This window comes from Crotalus tigris, unplaced genomic scaffold, assembly GCF_016545835.1.
Source record: "Crotalus tigris isolate CLP2741 ecotype Arizona unplaced genomic scaffold, ASM1654583v1 scf7180000024437.13266115, whole genome shotgun sequence".
Lineage (NCBI taxonomy): Eukaryota > Metazoa > Chordata > Lepidosauria > Squamata > Viperidae > Crotalus > Crotalus tigris.
Window position 1 is genome coordinate 3,692,145 of NW_024100606.1, and position 19,465 is coordinate 3,711,609.

The 19,465-nt window shown below is 38.7% G+C and overlaps 2 protein-coding genes across 12 annotated transcripts in view; both read right to left on the minus strand.

Annotated features, from left to right (window-relative positions):
• Positions 1–14,326, minus strand: part of FAM171A2 (family with sequence similarity 171 member A2) — a 59,629-nt gene extending 45,303 nt beyond the window's left edge. For 4 of the 7 annotated variants that reach the window (XR_005555192.1, XM_039331544.1, XM_039331542.1 and 1 more), the window contains exon 1: positions 13,739–14,326. Coding sequence is in view for 6 of the 7 variants with exons in the window: in XM_039331544.1 (XP_039187478.1) it covers positions 13,739–13,853 (115 nt within the window). In the remaining variant the exon portion in view is untranslated. The remainder of the gene's footprint in view (positions 1–13,738) is intronic. The other 3 variants (XM_039331545.1, XM_039331543.1, XM_039331546.1) reach the window with 2 other exon arrangements.
• Positions 14,327–17,149: 2,823 nt separating this feature from the next.
• Positions 17,150–19,465, minus strand: part of ITGA2B (integrin subunit alpha 2b) — a 91,601-nt gene continuing 89,285 nt past the window's right edge. For all 5 annotated transcript variants that reach the window (XM_039331298.1, XM_039331297.1, XM_039331296.1 and 2 more), the window contains 2 exons: positions 18,533–18,655; positions 17,150–17,928 (listed from right to left, as the gene is read on the minus strand). In XM_039331298.1, coding sequence (XP_039187232.1) covers positions 17,836–17,928; positions 18,533–18,655 — 216 coding nt within the window. In that variant the 3' untranslated portion in view covers positions 17,150–17,835. The remainder of the gene's footprint in view (positions 17,929–18,532; positions 18,656–19,465) is intronic.

Below are 19,465 nucleotides of genomic sequence, written 5' to 3' on the forward strand. Positions count from 1 at the left end.
CAAAATTTAAATTAATAATAATTAAAGTTTAATAAGGTTAAAATGCAACAAAGAGAGAACAAATGGGAAAAATGATAGAGGGGCTATTTAAATAGCCCTGTGTAATGCTTTTTTTTTCTTTAAAAATGTTGATTACAATAGCAAAGAAAAATGTTTACAAAATACTGATCAGTTATCAGTGACTGGTGAGCTTATGTTACAATCTGCAAGTATGTATATGTAGACCGAATCTGGTATAATGATTAAGAGAACAGACTAAAAACCAAGAGACTATGAGTTCCAGTCCCAACTCAGACACAAAACTGGATGGGCAAAGAAGGAACTGGCAAATCACTTCTGAAAAATACAGGGGGCAGTCACGATGAGTTAAAAATGATTTAAGAATATATGTGTCATACTATTATATTTTCTAGTTTATATACTACATTTTAACTAAGAAATATGTAAATGTACCAACATAGGAATATACTCTTTTGCGCAAATCTGTACTTGGTTGGGGAAAACATGTTTTTCTATATCCAACATATCAAAAATTAGAAGGAATCTTGTTCTTGACTGCTTCTGATTCTTTTGTAAAGGTTTCTGATTGCCCAATATGATTGCAGATTTGTTGGTAGTAAAAAAAGCCATGAAGAGAAAGCAAATGATTGTATCAGTCAAAAGAGAAGTAGGAGGAAAAGAAAGCAACACTGATGTTATTGAAGAGCTTGTATGCTCTAGTCTAGACCAACAAGTCAGGCAAAAGATCCAAATCTAGAATTTGCAGGTAAGACAGGTATCTATCATTTTGATCAAGGTTACAAGGTTCTCAAAGTTCCTCAGAGGTCATGATGACTGCTTCATTTTCTACCCAGTTGAGGAGGTAAAAACAGAAGGGGTCAACATATCATCCTGTGCATCAGGGTATTATATAATGAGAAACAAGAATTTCCCAATTTCAGAAGAATTCATCTCAACAAGTTTAGAGAAGTACTAGATACCATCCCATGGACAGAATTCCAAAAATCAAAGGGAGAACAACAGAACTGAGAATGTCTTGAAAATAAGATATTGGATGTATAACTGCATACAATTCCAATAAAAAAGAGAGACAGCTTAGAATATACGGTGGATTTATAGGGAATGGTTCATATGTGAGCATTTAGATAAAAGTGCATTCCTTGGTAAGATAGGTTTATCAAAACAAATCATCCCAAATCAACCTGATCTTTCTTTTTGACAGCAATAAGTTCAGCTGACTGCAGGAATGTGATGGATGTGGCCTTTAACAAAGACTTCCATGATATCCTAGTAGAGAAGATGTCAAAATGTTGGCTGGAGTCTACTAATATTAGACAGATGTTGAGGTGGTTAAACAACTTTACTTTACATCAATAGCTCCACATCAAGTCAGAAAGAAGCACCAACTGGCATATCATAGAACTCTGTTCTAGGCTTAGTTCTGCTCAACATATTTGTAAAAAATTTGAATGGGTGGTTGTGGTTAGAAAATATTAAATCTACAGAAGACCCAAAGGTAGTGGGGATAACAAACATCCCAGAAGACAGGAATCAAGGAGAATCTTAACAAACTGGAACAATGGAAAGAAACCAGAAAGATGAGAAATGCAATGACTTTCATTGGAATTGTAAATAATCAATGTAAAATAATAAAAATAATAAATACATGATAGAGAACTGGGCAGCAGTAGACAATGTCTTGATAGATTACAAGCTAAACAAGTACCAGAAGTTTGATATAGCTGCAAACAAATAAACAAGAACCCCAAACGAAATTCAGTCCTAAACTGCATCTACAGAAATATAGTGTCAAGATCAAGAGAAACTGTTGTTGCTCTCTATTCCACATTGGCTAAATACATCTAGTATATTATATCCAGTTATTACATCAGATTTTAGGAAATAAACTGACAAACTGAAGCATGTCCAAAGGAGAGCAACCAAGGTGATACATGGGTTGGGGAAAAAAAAATCTTATGGCAAATGGTTGAAGACATCCAAAATGTTTTACTAAAGAAAAAAGAACTGCAGGAAGACATAACTATTTTCAAATATCTAAAGGGCTTTCATGCAAATGCAAAGATTGTTCAGAAGACAGAACAAAAAGTAAAAGGTCTAAATTATAAGGAAGTTTCCAACTGAACATTAGGAAGAACATTATTCAATAATAGAACAAAGTGTTTTGGGAGACAGTCTGTTGGAAATATTTAAGCTAAGGTTAGATAGCCAGCTATTGAGAATGCTGTAATGGTATATTCCTGCAATGGGCAGAAGACTGAATTAGATTACCTTCAAGATCTCTTCCAACCTATATGTATTATGCTCCTATGAAAAGAAAAAGAATTAAATACAGTGGTATGTAGCAGATAGCTTATTTTAAATCAATGTTCAATATTGAGAAATGGCTGTGGAAAATATGCAATATTAATTATGAGATATAGTAAGACGTGATAATTTGGTAATATAACTTGGGCACAATCACAATGACAGATCACAATTCTTGCAATAACGATGTTACATAAACATGTAATTAAAAAATCTTGTTTTAGGATTAAGAAAAAAAACTTAATAAATATGGCTTCTGGTTATGTTTGAGCTTCAGGGTACTTCTCAGAATTATTAATAAAAAAACTAAGTCAGTCCATACAAATATGTTGCGATACTCTCAAACCTTCATTTTAGACAACTTCTAACACTAACCAATCAAAGCGTTTACTCAGATACTTTAACTTGCCTTCTTTAACTGATTTTTTCTATAAAGAAAAATGATGGATCAAAGGAAAATCTGAGTTTATATATAAGTAAGGAATAGAGCAAGGGTCCCCAACCCCCGGTCCGTGGATCAGCACTGGGCTGCAACATGCCAGAGTCCGGGCTGTGCAAACAAGCAAAGCCCCATCCATGGGATGCAGGCACTACATCTCCGATCCGCAGAAAAACCTTTCTCCAAGGAACCGGTCCTTGGTGCTCAAAAGGTTGGGGACCTGTGGAATAGAAGAAGTTATTGATAAATATAAAACTCATCTGAAATCACCTCTAGAAAGTTTCCAAGAGAGTTGAAAGTGGGTAGAGGCAGTGATTCCCCAAAGAACAAACACTGAGTTTCCCTCCCTGAAACGAGTATTCTTGAACATTTCTATTTTTGCAAAAATATTCAAAATTGTTAAGTATCAACAGAATGAAAAAGGGCACCACTACAATAGCTGTAAACCAGCACCCGAATTCAGGTCACCCACCCACCCCTCATCATTCCTAATCTACTATCTCCAAGCTGTTTCCCTTGCTTCCTTTGACACTGCATGCTTTCTGTCCAATGCTTCAAAGTGTGCCTTTGCTTCTTTTCACTCTCATACCCCCTCTCTAACTTCACTGCATGGCAGATACATATATTATCTCCAAATTATACAAACACTTTTCTCTGCTTTAGAATTGTAGTTTGGCCAGGCCTGTATGACAATCCCGAATGAGTTAACAGTCAGGGTTTTCCTCCAAAAGAACTGAAAAATCTGAACGAAGATATTAGAAACAGATTTCAACTTTGCTAATTAACAGGATTCTATACCTTAACATTATGAATGAGTGGGGACACATAACAAAATCTGCCAGGCAATAATCAGTCTTAAAGTTGGTACAATCAGTCCTTGGGTTATAACCACTTGTTCAATAACTATTCAAATTACAATAGTGCTGAACGAGGAGGAGTTATGATTCGTCCTTGAAGTTGAGGCCATTGCGCCATCCCAATAGTCACATTATTGCAATTTGGGCACTAGGCAGCTGACTCACAATTACGACAGTTACAATGTCCTATGGTGACATGATCATCATTTGCGACCTTCCCTGCCCACTTCCCACAAGCAAAGTCAATGGGGAAGCCAGCAAGAGGTTGCAAGTTGCCCTAAGCTCTATTTTGCCTGACCACCTGTGCTTTGTATAGCCTGCCTACAGCACCCTCTTGCCCTTCATAGTGCCTACCCACAACACCTGCCCATCCCTTATAGCACCTATCTGTGGCAACCACCCATCCAGCTGCTCATACTCCCTAGTACCTACCCATGGCACTTGTCCACCCACACTTCATATTGCCTGCCTATGCTCTGCATTGCCTGTCCACATTCCCTACCCACTGTGATGCCCACTAGCCTGCTTGCCAGAGACTTCTGCTTCTTCCCATGTCAGTTATGTGAGGCCCTTGCTTAACAACCTGCACAGTCATGGGACTGCTAAGCGATGTGTTCATGTGACATTGCACTTTAAAAGTGCATTAGTAGTGATGGAAATTCCATAAAATTAGCTCACTTGCTTTTGAAATCAGGAGATTTTAAAAGCACCATTGATGAATAAAATTGTTGACCCACATCAAAAGATTCCAAGCAATAGCAGAACATGTCAACAAACACAATATTTCTTTAATTCATTACAATTGCTAATTGATAATCTGTTATCACTTGCAATCTGTATCACACATAATTTGCATCTGCATAACCAACCCGACTTCCTTCCTCTTTCCTCCTCCTTTCCCTAGTCCCCTTATCCCAATTTAAATCCTCCATTAATTTAGTCATTCTATGAATCTGATGAAATGAGCTGCACCTCCTGAAAACCTATGCCTTTTAATATAATTTGTTACAGAGAAAGATTCCCCTTGAAATCAAAATCTATAAAGTAATAAAATAAAAAGTTTCTTAACTCAACAAACTACACCTGCAAAATTCCATTTTCACCTCTAGAATATTATATCTTTTATTTGTTTGAAATCTTCAACATGCTATATTTTAGCTGACCTTGATAGTTCATTAGAGCTGCCTAGGTTCTTGTCACATCATTTCTAATTTTTTCCTCTGAATGAGAGACATTGCTCGGTATGCAAGTGTGAAGACAATACTCCTTTATTTTAGGCCAGTTCTATTGATTCCAATTAGATGGGACTAACTAAGTTAGAACTAATGAGATGTAACATACTTTTGCAGCATATTCTGAACTCTTTTGCTCTTGTCATGGGGTATATGAGAGAACTCAGAGTAGGAAGAAATAAAGCAGTTGTTTTTTTTTTTGCTGAGCTCTGCTTCATTACAGTTTAGACTAGTGCAATGATGGTGAACCTTTTAGAGACCAACTGCCCAAACCGCAACCCAAAACGCACTTATTTATCGCAAAGTGCCAGGGCCGCATCAGCATTGTGGTGCCCTGGGGAGGCAAGGAGGCGCCTCTGAGTGCCACCTCTGGCATGCAAAAACTGGGGGCGCAAAAATGGACCACCATGCTACAAGGTGCAAAAATGGCCACGGCGGCACCGCAGGTACAGATACAAGGCGCTGTACCATGCAAGAACGGGTCAGGGCTAGTAAGTAGGCACTAGCCCCACCCCATTTGCAGTGCGTGCATGCTCGTGGCCCCATATGCGCATGCACGCATGTAAAATGCTTCCCCCTCCCTTTTTTTCCAGTCCACCAATCGACAATAGTTGGTGACCTCTGCTTTACCATCTCTACACGAGCTTGCTAGTCGGCCGCTTCGCCCCTTTGTGATGGGTGGGACTCCTGCTCCAGGCGGCAGTGGCGGCCTGATGGACCTGCTGTTGGTGGCGGTGATGTGCATGCCAACAGAGAGGGCTCTAAGTGCCGCCTCTGGCACGCGTGCCATAGGTTCGCCACCACTGGACTAGTGAATCTCACATTGAAATTTGTTATGTATGTATGTATGTATGTATGTATGTACGTACGTATGTATGTGTATGTGTGCATATATACTTCAAATAGAGGCAGAGTTGTAAACTCTACAGCATACACTTTGAACTCTGCCCAACCTTTATTCCCTCCTATGCTTATTATTCCTTTCCAGGTGCTTGAGTAGATCAATTCCTTCTTTTATATTTTCTTTTATAAGAGACATGTAAACCCGTAAGCTTGCTAGCTTACATTCTACGTATTGTACATGTTGTTCATTAGAGGCAATATATCCAGCTTTTTTTTTTCTATGCATCGTACTTGCTAACTGTGGTCAAAACAAGTTGTGCTCTGAGAAAAGGCATGGCAGACAGTCTGTTGGAATACCCACGAGACAGCTGCGGGCAGTCTCTAAAAATCTTCTTTCTGTCTTGCTGCCAGTTAATAAGCCTTAAAGAGTATTCCCCCAATCAGTACTGAACCTCTTATTACATGGCAGCAGTGAAGCTTGCAGTTCTGGTCAAGAATGCAAACCTGGTGACATGCAGAATATCAGATAAAGTCAAGAAGGAGAAGGCAATAGGAAGGAGGCACCCACAACTAGAGAAAAAAATTGCACTGCGCTCGAACTAATTATGAAGTGCATGAGAGCATAGAGTTCCTAACACTAATCAACAAAGAAGACAGATCTATACAGTCCCTTAATTTTGACTTCAGGACACCTAGCTAGCCATTCTTGAAGGACACATACATATCTTCTCATTCCCATCATATAAATTTGGGATTTTCTGATCCAATGTGGAGGTAGAGTTTTTCCTCTTCTCATAGCAGGAGCTGATGTGATTTTTTGCTCTTTAGAAGTGACTATGGTAAAGAAGTGGCAGAGATTGGGGGAAGGAAGGGAGGGAGGGAGGGAGGGAGGGAGGGAGGGAGGGAGGGAGGAAGGATGGATGGATTTAGGTACTCTCTATCAGCTTCTCACAAGGAAACTCAATAGGGAAGCTGGCAGGGAGTCAGAAGTTGCTCCTGTGTGCCCACTGCCTTTTTGCAAGCCCATGTGTCGTTCTCTTTCTGTTTAGGTAAGGAAATATCTCTGAAATGATGACTCAAAGGCCACAGGTTGTCTAGGAGATGGCTAAACTTGTCACTTTGTCCATATAACGAAACCCACCTCCTTTCCCCTTTCCAGCTCATATTAGTGGGAGAGATTGATAGATTTTTTTTAATATGCACTAATTGTTGCATATTAACTTGCCCCAAAATAAACTATTAGAAAACCATTATTTGCTGCCCTAGTTACTAAAGCAGAGTAGAGACCAGCTATGTCAATAGAGCAGATTAAAGACAGCATACTTTACAGGCTATCTCACAGCCTGAAGCAATTGCATTAAGCTAGCTGTCTCTTTAGCTGAGATAGCGGAAATAGCAGTTAACTGAAGAAAGTGACCATAAAGATCTTGATTTTTGGGGGAATCTAAAATGAAATCTACTTAAATACAAATTCTGGATTTCAGAAAAGAGCATTTTAATAAACTCAGAGCAATAATATTTAGAATTCATGGCAGGAGAATCTAATGAGAGAAGGGATTCAAAATGAGTTCCTAAAGTAGATGAGCTCAACAGTAAACAATTCTACTGAGACGAATGGAGAAGAGAAGAACGTGGCTCCAAAATGCTGGTTGAAGATCTGAAAAGAGAAAGACTATATGAAGGAAATAAAACAAGAATCTTGCCACGAAGGAAGAACACAGGCAGATAATCCAGTACCGCAGAGCCAGTAACAGGAAAGTTAAATATTAGGATGTAAAGACCAATTTAAAAGATTCAAAAAACAACTTTTTCAGAGACTGTATACTCAGAAGAGAAAAAACAAAGATTAATATATCAGATGCTCAGTGAGAAAGAAAAGATGCTAACAAATAGTAAAAAAAAAAGCAGAGCTAATTGAATTCTATGTTAAGTATAGCTTTCTCCAATATAAACTATGTAAGTATCCCAAGGAATTGTGAAGAATGGGATAAAAGGGGAAAATTGAAACTGACATTGATAGAAACTTAATTAGAGAAAACCCCTTTCCTTTGAGTTTAAATCTCTCAAATAAGATAAACTGCATCCTTGTCAACTCTCCCAGGTAAACCAGACAGAAAACATGAGCAGAGAAATTATTTCTAAGTTATTTGTAAAGCTAAATTAACAGAATCTTCCAAGTCTGAAGATACAGAATTCCCATCATCTCTTATTACAGCCAGATCAATAAGGGCAGATCCTCGCTAAGTTTCTTTCTCTAACGTTAAACAACTGGGGCTCCTGCTCCCTCTCCTTTTTGATTGTGCCCTGGCAGGATATCTTTGCCTCAGCCTAAAGTCATTCCTACATACCATTACAATCCTAGAGGAATAAAAGAACCAGCCGATTGTCTGACTAAACCTTTACATATTTATCTTTTAGAAATCCTGGAGAATGGACACACAACTGAAAAACACTATTGCTTCAATCTCCAGAAAGAAGAAAAATAAACTTCAACAGATTAGTCAGTATAACAATGCTTTATGGGAAGTTGATCAAAGAGATTGATTTGCAAGTACCTTTAAAGCAAAGTATAAATTATAAGAAATCACAATAAAAATGTCAAGAACAAATCAATTTTATCCCATTATTTTAAAAAAAAGCAATGAAAATTTTCCTTAACAGATTGTGGAAATGTGGACATAATATAATTCAGTATCAGTAACACATTTATCAAAATATCTCATGGCACAGATTAGTAAAGTAGTTAAAGGATGTCCTCAATTACAATTAATTAATTAATTACAATTAAGTAATTATTCCACTCTGTTACCGGTATGTATAGATTAGATCCCAACACAAATAATAGGCCTATTTCTAGGTATTACACTGTAATAAGAATCCAGATAAAGTTAAACATTTTTATTGAAGGACAATGAAGAGGGGAAAAATTAAGACCTATGAACAAGGATTCAATGAGCTATACAGGTATATACAGGTAATATCTACATGAAAGGATGTTACACATAATACCTGATCTTCTGTAGCGCAGAATATGGAATACAGGAATAGATTTCAGATATAGGAAAACAGATTTTGATAGTGTTAGGAAAAAAATTGTAATAGTTAAAGCAGTCCAACCATGAAGCCAAGTACATTGAAAGATGGTACGTTTCTTTGACTGTGTTCAGTTAGCATCTAGACTATAATCTTTCAGATGGTTTAATTTGGAGCTTTGCACATGAGTGAAGTGTTAGCCTTGATGGCCTGAATAACCCCTTCCAACTGTGATTCTACGACTGGCTTGCTAACAAGCCTTGAATCAGCAGGGGCATATTAACAGTCATACTAATTTCATCAAGTGGCTGATCTCATAAACTTCCTTTGTTTGCTCCCTCCCTTCCTTTCTTTCACCCTGTCCTCCCATTCCCTCCCCTCCCTTCCCATTCCCTCCCTCATTTTGTGCCTAGAAAATAAGAGAATATCGTTCCCTAATTTTTGGATAGGGTTCAAAATAGACTAACAGGTGAGTAATAGTAGGAATGGTGATAAAGTTGTATAGCAACCACTTTAAGGTCAATAAAAGAGTCTGTGCAGAGAACAGAGGCATTGTTCAAATAGCTATTTCCAGAGTACCTTAAAAAAGTAATAGTTAAATTAGCTGCTGTTTTCTGCTATTTCTTTGTGTTAGAACAAATGGAATAAGTCTCAAAATGTGACAGTTCTAATGGGAAGAAAAACAATAGCAAATCCAGTAGCCCCACCCTCTAACAATATAGCAGGCAAACTTTTGCAGTTAAGGAATACTGTTGGAATCAGATGATTCCCAGATGTTCATCTTGCTCCAGCAACAAACACAATTTCAATAGCCTAATCTACTTTTACAGGCTCCAGAGGGGCCAAAGCTTGGGTAGAATGAACAGCCTTCACACATGGGGAAGAAAGAAGACAAGAGACTATATGCAGAGGTAGTCAGAAAAAGAGGCAGCAGTCAATGCCACAAGAAAACCCTTTAGCAGCTGCTACCATAAAAGTTGAAAGCTTTCCATTTACTATTTATTAGGTCTGTCATACTCTCATTAATGACTGCCTTTAAAAACTGAGATTCCTTTCCCCCAGGTAATACAAGTCCTACCACGCAACATTCTGCTATAGCCCAAATGCTGTATCAATATACCTCAGGACATTTAGATTTGGTTTACTGATGTACTTTGGTGGTGCTCAATGTTTGCCTACCTTAGTTCATAATATCTACTAGTGATGGGCTGTTGGAGGAGAGCTGCGTTAATCTAGGACACATGAAAACAGGACTGTGGTAGCACTTTTTCCAAATAACAAATGGTATTAAAAGTCATAAGCTTTCATGAACTGCAGCTTACCTTATCAGGTGGTACATGACTGAATCCTAAGGGATACTATATCACTGTCTCTGAGGCAATAATAAATACCCATTGTACTTACGGAGGCATCTATGTAGCTGAGAAAGTCTATATGGGGTGCAAAGGATTTTGCTTACTAGTGACTAGTCCCTTTGGGGGGAAATGTTCAAGTGACTTCAACTCCACCCCAATCTTGACTGATATTGATTTCTGTTTCATATTAATCTCATTAGTAGACTGCCTGATAAGAAAATATATATGTTAGCTGGATTCCCTTCAACTTTTGCAATGAAAATTAGATGTAGTAAAAAGAAAATGCCAGATTCTCATCAGAAGCTATAAAAGTAAACTAGGTATTTATTTGAAGATGTCTGACATATCTATGCAAATCTAAGCCTAAGTGTTTTAAGCTTGGATTTCAAAGAAATACTGGATGCAATAAATAAAAATATCAAGTAGTTGGTCTGCAATAAAATAGATGCTGAGTGAAGACGTATTTAGGAAATGCTCTGATCTCAACAGCCCTGCATTCCATGACCATGTCCCTGATTTTTGGATTTCCAGAGCTATGGATGTCAAAAGTAAGGGAATGAAGGCTAATACTTCTAAGATCCAGGACTCAGAAGAGGCTTTAGGCTGGGGCATATCTGGACACAAATTAGCACTAGAGTAAAACCATTAGTGAGAGAGGGCGGCAGCCAAAGCAATATTTGTCAAGTGAGGTAGTCTTCTTCCAACTCACTAGGATGGTGTAGGTTCTTTACAATGACCTTTCTGTATTGTATGCTTTGCTGGGATGAAAGAGCACTTTGATGGAAGTATGTCTTCCCTTTTACTTTGCTCCATGATTACTTCCTATTCAAGATTCTTGAATTATGGAAGAATGGAACACTACTATCACTCAAAATTGCAAGAGATTTATAACGCACAGATCTTTAACAAAAAGCAATATTGTGCATTTATGACAAACATATATTAACAATCTTACTGGATAGTGGGATGGGCAGCATATAAATCTGTTTGCAATCTGTTATCAGAATCAAGTTCTGGGCAATAGTAAGAAAGCAAAGAATATCTAAGTGCATTTAAAAGGACTCCCTTTTGAACTAAGTAAGGTGATAAACTACAATCATAAGGATTATAAGGAGCAGGATATCCATAATGTGTTGTAGATTTATAAAACAAAAGCAGAGTTTAATTTGGAATGGAGACTTTCAGAGCAATTTATTGACTAAGGCAATATGGCAGCCAACTAAGGAAACATGGCAGCCAACTAAGGAAACATTATCAGGGGCTACGGCTAATATAGGGACAGGAGATTTTAATGGCATGACAGTTAAACCAGCATGTCCCAATGATAAAGTACTTAAGTGTTTTAAACATAGCACAGTAAAAGCAACTTAGACATTAAAGTATTCAACTATTTTATTGTGCATATTTTATAGTCCAAGAGACATTTACGCAAAGCCATAACTATTGTCTAAGGATATTCATGAATTAGCATTGGTAATTTTTCTGAATTGTGAATAGTTTTGACTGTAAGTAACATATAATTTTAACTTAATATAATCTAAAGATAAGACACATTAAATCACACATCTTCCCAAATATAAAAGGAGAACAGGAACTGGTCCAGATACAGAGTAATGCAGTATTCCTTGTTCTGTTCTTTAAGCAAAGAAAACCAGATTGAGCACAACTCCAGTTTGATATAAAAAGGCACAGATAAGTCTTCCTTTTTAAAACTAGACTTGTACCATGTTTTTTCTTTATTCTTCCTATGAAATCATACAATGCAAGATTAGGCTGAAGAGCTTGTGGCTTACTGCCAACCAGCCAACTCTAGATGTTGTTGATACATGAATATGCTGGTGTGGCTCTCAGGAGCAGCAGGTGCACAGATGACTTGAAAATAAATGGGTGGAACCAGTTCTTCCAAAATGTAATGGCAGTTCTAAAGAAGACATCGATTTCCAAAAATCACAGAATTTATTATCCCCTTGTTGAGATAAAAATGAATTAATGACTTATTTGCATCGCATATAAGGAACAGTTGTCACATCTACCTACATATAAAGGTTTAATTATTTCAGTCATCCATTTACAAAAATATGCAGTTCACCAGCCAGAATAAACAGAATCTCTGTCTGTGTTCTGCCATGTAAACCCAAGACATAAACAACAAGTGTATGGAAGGCCACTGAAATCAAATGAGATGCAACTACACAAAAGCAACATATACTCATATGGTGTAGCCAGACTCTTCTGATTTTCAAACTCATTCGGGGACACTCCTCCTAGGACTTTCATTGGCTGCCATTTCTCACCAGCAGGGAGAGGATGCTTCCCTTTAGGTACTATTCCATAAGTGGTCACAGAGACTCAAGGGCACATGCCATATTCCAAGTGAGGTTCCCTTGATGGATGTATATGGTGCAAAGAAGGACCCATAATTAAGGCAGGGACCCATAATTAAGTTATCGTGCCATTTGGAAAAATAGGCTATCAAATAGGGGTGGAGAGAAGAATGTAAGATAAATAACTAAAATTTAAATTAAGCTGATAGCTTCAACCTACATCTGTGTTTGAATGCCACAAATCAGACATGTCACATTTATTTCAGACAATAAAGACTCGGTGAAAAAGCTGACACATCTGAGGACAATATACACAAGAATGTGTGTAGCTCTATAAAAACTACTGAAGACAAACAAAGAGAATGCTGGAGCGTCAACAGGTACAGCAACAGAGGTCAGAGAGGATATATAGAGAAAGAATGGGTGTGGACCAAGTAGGAATCTGGAAGGAAGAAGGCTGGATAAGAAAAGCAGGAGAAGAAAAGGGGCACATCTGTTAGAGAAAAGGACAGAAAGGCAGACAAAGCCCTGGGGAAGGAAATAGGAGGAAAAGACCCTGGAGGAAAAGACTCTAGCTGTGGCTGTGTGGGTAGGGGGAATCAAGATTGCCATGTAAGGAGATGGACGGGTAAAGTGGGGGAGGAGAAAAGGAGGAGAAGAGAGATGGGCAGGGGGATTGCTACTATGGCTGAGCGATAATATCGGAGATTTACCCTACCCTTAATATATGTAGTCCTCCTCTTCCTCGTCTCCCCTCTCACTCCATGCCTGGGAGATGCAGATTGCAGCCATACAAGGGTACCCAATCAAGATCCCCCCCCCCCCCAGTAAGCAGCTGGTTGATTCCTGCCCCATTTTGACTTTCTTTGTCCGGGAGGGGCGCCCTCCAAGGGGAGAAGACAATGCGGCTTCCAATATCAAGAAAGGCGGGATTCAGGGTGGAAGACGCGTGATTAAAAAAAAAGCGTGGACCTATCCGTTTTCTTTCCTTCCCCTTTTCGTGCGTCGCATCTCCTTCGTTCTGTACAACCTCTTCCAATCTTCCCCATCTGATTTCTTGCAATGAAAGTCGAAACGCTCAAAAAACGGCAAGAATAAAAGGACGTAGATCTGCCCCCACCCCGGCGCGATTCACCTTGACCGAGAGCGGGAAGGGACAGGAAGGCGACAATTTCAGACTCCAGGCTTTCTCCACCCGAAGCATTTTAAGGCACTGCATCCATCTCTCCAAACTGCCCCACCCACCCCAGCCGCGGAAAACGAGCGGGGCCTCGACAACCCCCACTCTCTCCACCGTGAGCTTTTCCCCGCTAGTCTCGCAGCCACTTACCCTGCGGGCTGGGAGGCTCCCCCGGCTGCGTCTTGCCCAAAGCTGACCAGCCGGGGCCGAAGAGCAGCGATAAGAGGATGGCGAAGCGCATCGTCACAGTCAGCGCCCGCAGCATTCTGGCCACCCCCACCGGCTCCTGCTACCCGGCCATGGCGCGTCCAGAGAACCTTTGGTAGCAACCGAGCTGGCTCTGCAGGATCCGGTTATGCGCCGGCGACAGCAGAGGCGGCGCTGCAATGCTACCCCAGTCCGGCAGCCCCTCCTGTCCAGCGACAAGATTGGGGGAGCTCTAACGGCTCCACCTACTGGGCGAACGAGCACCGCGATCGTCTCGGTCTTGCAGCTGCGGCTGCCGCCTATTTCTTTTCCAACGCTCCGCCCTTGTCTTACCTCACCTAGAAACTGTGATCAATATCGACCTGGGGTCCTGAGGCACGTAAGGAGGCGCATCTCCTATCAGCAACGCTCCAAAAATGTGTCTCTGAGCATGTGCAAAACATGGCTGCTATTCCGATTAAGTTTTGTTCAGATTAATAGGAAGCGAATGGGAAAAAGAAAGCCACAGAAGTGAATAGGCATCCTCCTGAAACAATGAGCAATGAACAATCTTTTGCACATGTAAAATAATGTAAAATACCATAGACTATAATGTTTCCCGACTCTGAAATTCTTCACAAGCTCTAGTATCCAAAATACTAGTCTGATGTAATTTGTATTTGCCCTTCTGGGCCTTCCTGCATGGTTATGGGGTGAAGCAATGGTTGGATGGTTCCAGATGATCCTAGGGAAGGCATGAGCTGGTTTGTCATCAATCTGAGCCTGCCTTGGAATCTTTCCCATAGCCTTGTCCAGAAAGGGAACAAGGAGTTGGATTCGAGCTGCAGTCAACACATACTTGCAGGAGGAGGAGGAGATGCCAAACCAGCAATCTTAAGAGAGGTCTCCTTGGATTCAACATTTGTAGACAACTACTGCCCTATCTCTATCAGCTATGGAAGATGATGAAAAGGTAATAGGACAGCAGTTACAAATAACACTGGATTATTTGGCAGACAGGATTTCAGGCTGCATCCTAGATTGAAATCATAGGGGTGGCTCTCACTGATGACTTAGGGTAGGATTGTTCAGCCCAATGAGACAGACCAGCGCAAGAAATCAACTCTATAGGAAGGCTAAAACTACTTTTATTGATTATGGTTATGACCAAAGTATCTTGCAAATAGGATTATGTTGTACCTCTCCTCCTTATTATATTTCTGTGAATTAAGGAGGTATCTCAGTTACTATTGAGAGGTAAATTTATCATTGTACTTACGGCTGGTGTAAAGACGATGCCACTTCTTTGCCCCTTTTTTTCCCCTATTTTTCTTTTTCTTCCTTCCTTGCATTTTTAGCTATCTTTGATTTCTTTTTTTCTTCCTCACTGTATATTAGTTTGTAGTAGTTTTTATTTTTGTTTTTAAAACTTTAAATACAATTATATTAAAAATTATTTGTAAACTTTACAAACTGCCCAATTGTGGGACAGGGAGTTTACAACAAGGAAATGAATAAAACTTTTTTTAATGGAATTCTGGAAACGCAAACATATTATCAGCTAGGAAATTAATTCTTCCTGAATAAAAATAACTGTAGAAAGATGCCTGTTGGCACTATGGATAAAATATAAAGATGCCTGTTGGCACTATGGATAAAAATATAATAAATTTAATATAATGGTTGGACCAGATTTAATCATATAATATTTAGGGGCAAACCCAGTGATTATTGATTTCAGTGGAATTTTTTTATAGATCAGTGTTTTTCAAACACTGATCTATGGTACTTTATGTGTGTAGACTTTAAGTTCTAGAATTCCCAAGCCAGCATGCTGGGGAACTGAACTCCCTAGATCAGGGGTGTCAAACTCACGGGTCGGATACATCATGGCGAAACTGCACCCACCCCGTTGCCGGCAATGGAAAAAAAGTCACACGTAACATGACATTGCGAATTTGACACCCCTGCCCTAGATCCTCGAAAGTTGTCAGGTTTGAAAAAAAAAAAAACTGATCCAAATGTTAGCATTTTAAATCCAAACTTGTAGCTTGCTGAAATGCTTCCTAAAGACTCTTGAGTGCTTTCAGGATGCCTTGGGGTAAGGAAAGTTCCTGAACTTGAGTGGAGAGGGACTCTTCCCAACCTTGAATTCAATTATGCCGTTGTATACAATCAGTATGCCAGCAGGCATGTTTTTAAAATAAAAAAGCCTTTCTGATGGTTTTCTCTTGCCTAGTATGGCTGGATGTGTTTCTATACCACCACAACAGAAGTCTCTCAGCAGTAGAGTTGCTTTCGTTCCTGCAGCATCCCAAAATCTGTTTCCCTTGGAAGTATATATCAGGAACATGGGCAAAAAGTACCCATAAAGGAAATGAAAGTGGGAAGGAAAGAGTTATCGGTGGTCTATATTGTTGCTCTTTTTCAGGCACTTCTCCCAAAGCTACTTTTCCTTTAAAAACTGCTAATTGCTGAAATCATGTCCATGTGTTTCTGTGCATCAGTTGAAGGCTCTTAAGTGAGAAACTGCTATATCAAAGTTTAGTTAGAAAGTGAAAATCCTTCCCTGTTCAGACCAAATCCAAGGATTCTTCAAAATATCTATCATCTGAACAATGTTGTACTTCTGAAGAACAAAAGCTCCAGTTGGCTTTAGATGATAACCATGTACATTCTCCCTATCCCCCTCCTTCCCATTTCAAGGTGCTGATGTCTTGAATATTAACTTCAGCAATCACATGGTTTGCCTCTTACATGCTCTGAATAATAAAAAATGTGTTTTCAAAAATTTCCCAGAAAAGAAAGGGGGGAGGGGGAGAGAGAGATCACTGCTTATTTGCATATAGTTTTTCCTTCAAAAGAAATGTTCCAGTTTTAATTAACTAATTGGGACAATGAAGAAAACAAGCTTTAGTCACAAATTAATAGCTCCCAACTACTGCGCAAAGAACTACATGATATTGATAGAAGGCAATAAATAAAAACTTTTGAAGAAGTCTCTACATGACTTGCAGTTTTTTTCAAAACATTATAGCTGTTGTGCTACAATACCAAAATACACCTTTAAAGAATCTAAATTGTAGCTTTTGTTGATTGAAGGGCAAAGTATTTTATAAATCAGAAGAATATGTTTCATGTCTTGTATAACCAGTTGTTGAGTTCAGCAGTCCCCGGGGGAAACAAGATGCCTGAGGGAACAGATTCAGCAGACTTCTCTTGTCTACATCTTCAGCTTTGGAACAGACCCAAAATGACTTTAATCTCTATTGGACTAGACATTGCTGGGGTGATGTTTGTAATCCCAGAAGTCATCTCTGAGCATCAACATCACCTGACTTCCCCATGGACCACAAAGAGTCAAAGAAGCCAATATTGTTAGTATAAAAATTATTAATGTTTACTCTTTTTTTAATATTGGGAAGGAATTGTACCTGGAAACCGATCAGTTATGAATGAGAAATGATTAATAGTGTCTCAGATCAGCCCACAGATTTTTTACAAGAGTGTTTATACCTTAATTAAGGAATACTACAGTCTGCAACAGATTTATATAATAAAGAGAACTAATATAAAAAGGAACAAAGTACACTATACAAAAATATTATTTAAAAGAAAATTAGAATTTTCCTAGCTGCAAGAAGGTTGATGGAATCAGACAATTTTCATGTGTATTTAATACATTAGGCAATTTTTTTTATACCCACTGACTCTCCCTTTAATAAGCAAAACATTTATTTTTAAGTTAGGTTGTGAAGGATTCTTTAAAGCATTGAATTTTTATAACATTATCTTCCATTATCTATTTATTATTATAAATAGATGAGTTTTTGAATCTGCAATTGGTAATCCACTTGGTGAGTTTATAACAAAGCTTTGCAGCCAGGACATGATTTCTGAAATGGAGGAGCTGACAAAAATGTGACTTGCACCTCCAGAGAGTGAGTAAATTACATTCTCTACAAACTGCCTGTTGCTGGTATCTGAACACTAGAGAATATGAGCAGGAAAGGAATGGATCCATTCAATAATGAGATTAGATATGGGAGGAATAGAATACTCTATTGCCCCTCTCCAGCTGACTGAACTCCAGAATCATGAGTTAGCTGCTCTTCATTCTCGGTGGGTGGTCGCTTTCTCTTGAAAAAGCCTGTCTAATGAAGGAAAGAAAGTGGGAAAAATAGAGTGAATAAGAAACAAGTCACTTTAGGTGTGAAATAGTTTCTCATAGGTGGATGCTTCTGACATGGTTAAAATATACCACACAAAGCTATGTATTTATTTAGCATATTAACTGAAGAGCCCAGAAGCGAAGCTAGGGTACCTTCCACCTACTAACTGTCTAAGTAATCTCAAACTGTCAACTATTTATTCATTTTAAAGATCAGAAGGAAAATAATCTGTTTGATCATTTGCTCAGATCCATCAAAGCATTTTCTATTCCAAAATTAGGTTGGAATTGGCAGTCAGAGGGGCCAGTCCCAGGACAGGATGTTTATAATTTTGTTACCATCCTTAACTTTACTTAGACATTGTTTTTTATTTTCTGTTGTTTACAGATAAGCTTATACAACCAGCAGACATCAGAGTGTTCATCCGCTATGTTCTCCAGATTATATGATGTATCCCTGGCTACCTTGCCTCCAAAAAGCAGACCCTGGTTCTCTCTCCAGGACAGCATGAAGAGGAACATGTGCTTGGACTTTTGCATCCTGTGCTTTATACAGGTCAGGCTTCCCTGCCCAGGGTTTCATGTACCTTCCAAAGAACAATAACGGAGACTGCAAGGAGGAGAAGTCCCACCGACACAGCTGTTATGATCCACCATACAGGGATGTCTCTCTCGGCATCAGGGTTCACCCATTCGACTAATGTTTTAGCCTATGAGCAGCAGGAAAGAGATGGGAGAAAGAAAACTAGATGAATTAACAGGTTGATATTATAGCCAAGAAGAAATAACAAAATAATGATTGTCATTCCCAACCCATACTTGCAAGGCTGGTAAAAGATGGAGCTGCAGTTATGTTTTGAAGGGAAGATTTTGCTAAATTGTTATTAGTCACTCTGCCAATCATATCTTGGTTTAGGAAAATGAAATATGAAGTATTGTTTTGCCTCTACAAATAATCTTATTTACTTCCCCTTTGTAAAGCCAGGAAGTCTCCAAAAACATGACTGAAACTTTAGAATAAAGGTATTCCTAATATAGCAAATCTATCAAATCCTCAAGTTTTAGAAAATATACTTGCCCAAGTCAGATTAAGTGGGAAACAAAATGGCTAATCAGGGTCTTCGTGGTTTGAGATCATTAAGAGAAGGACAAAGGGCTACACATGTGTATAAAGGACCATTGATAATCTCAGGTTATTAACTAGAATAGTTATCCATATGACACAATACTATGTAATTCTTCAGGTGTCAGCAACTTTCCAGAACTATCCAGGAATGAATAAGGTAGTGCTCTAAATTTCTAAAATGGAAATGATTCAGGAAAATGTTCTATTAACGTTCAGTCCATATCGAGCAGTTTCAGTATTCAAGTTACAATATATATAGATTATAGAGAGGGAAAAGGAAGAAAAGACTCAAACCAGGCAGACTGATATTTAGCATTGAATTTATGAAATTAATAAATGCTATGATTCAAAAAATATTTTGATTTTCTAAGCCAAAATTCAAATCCTGTTGAAA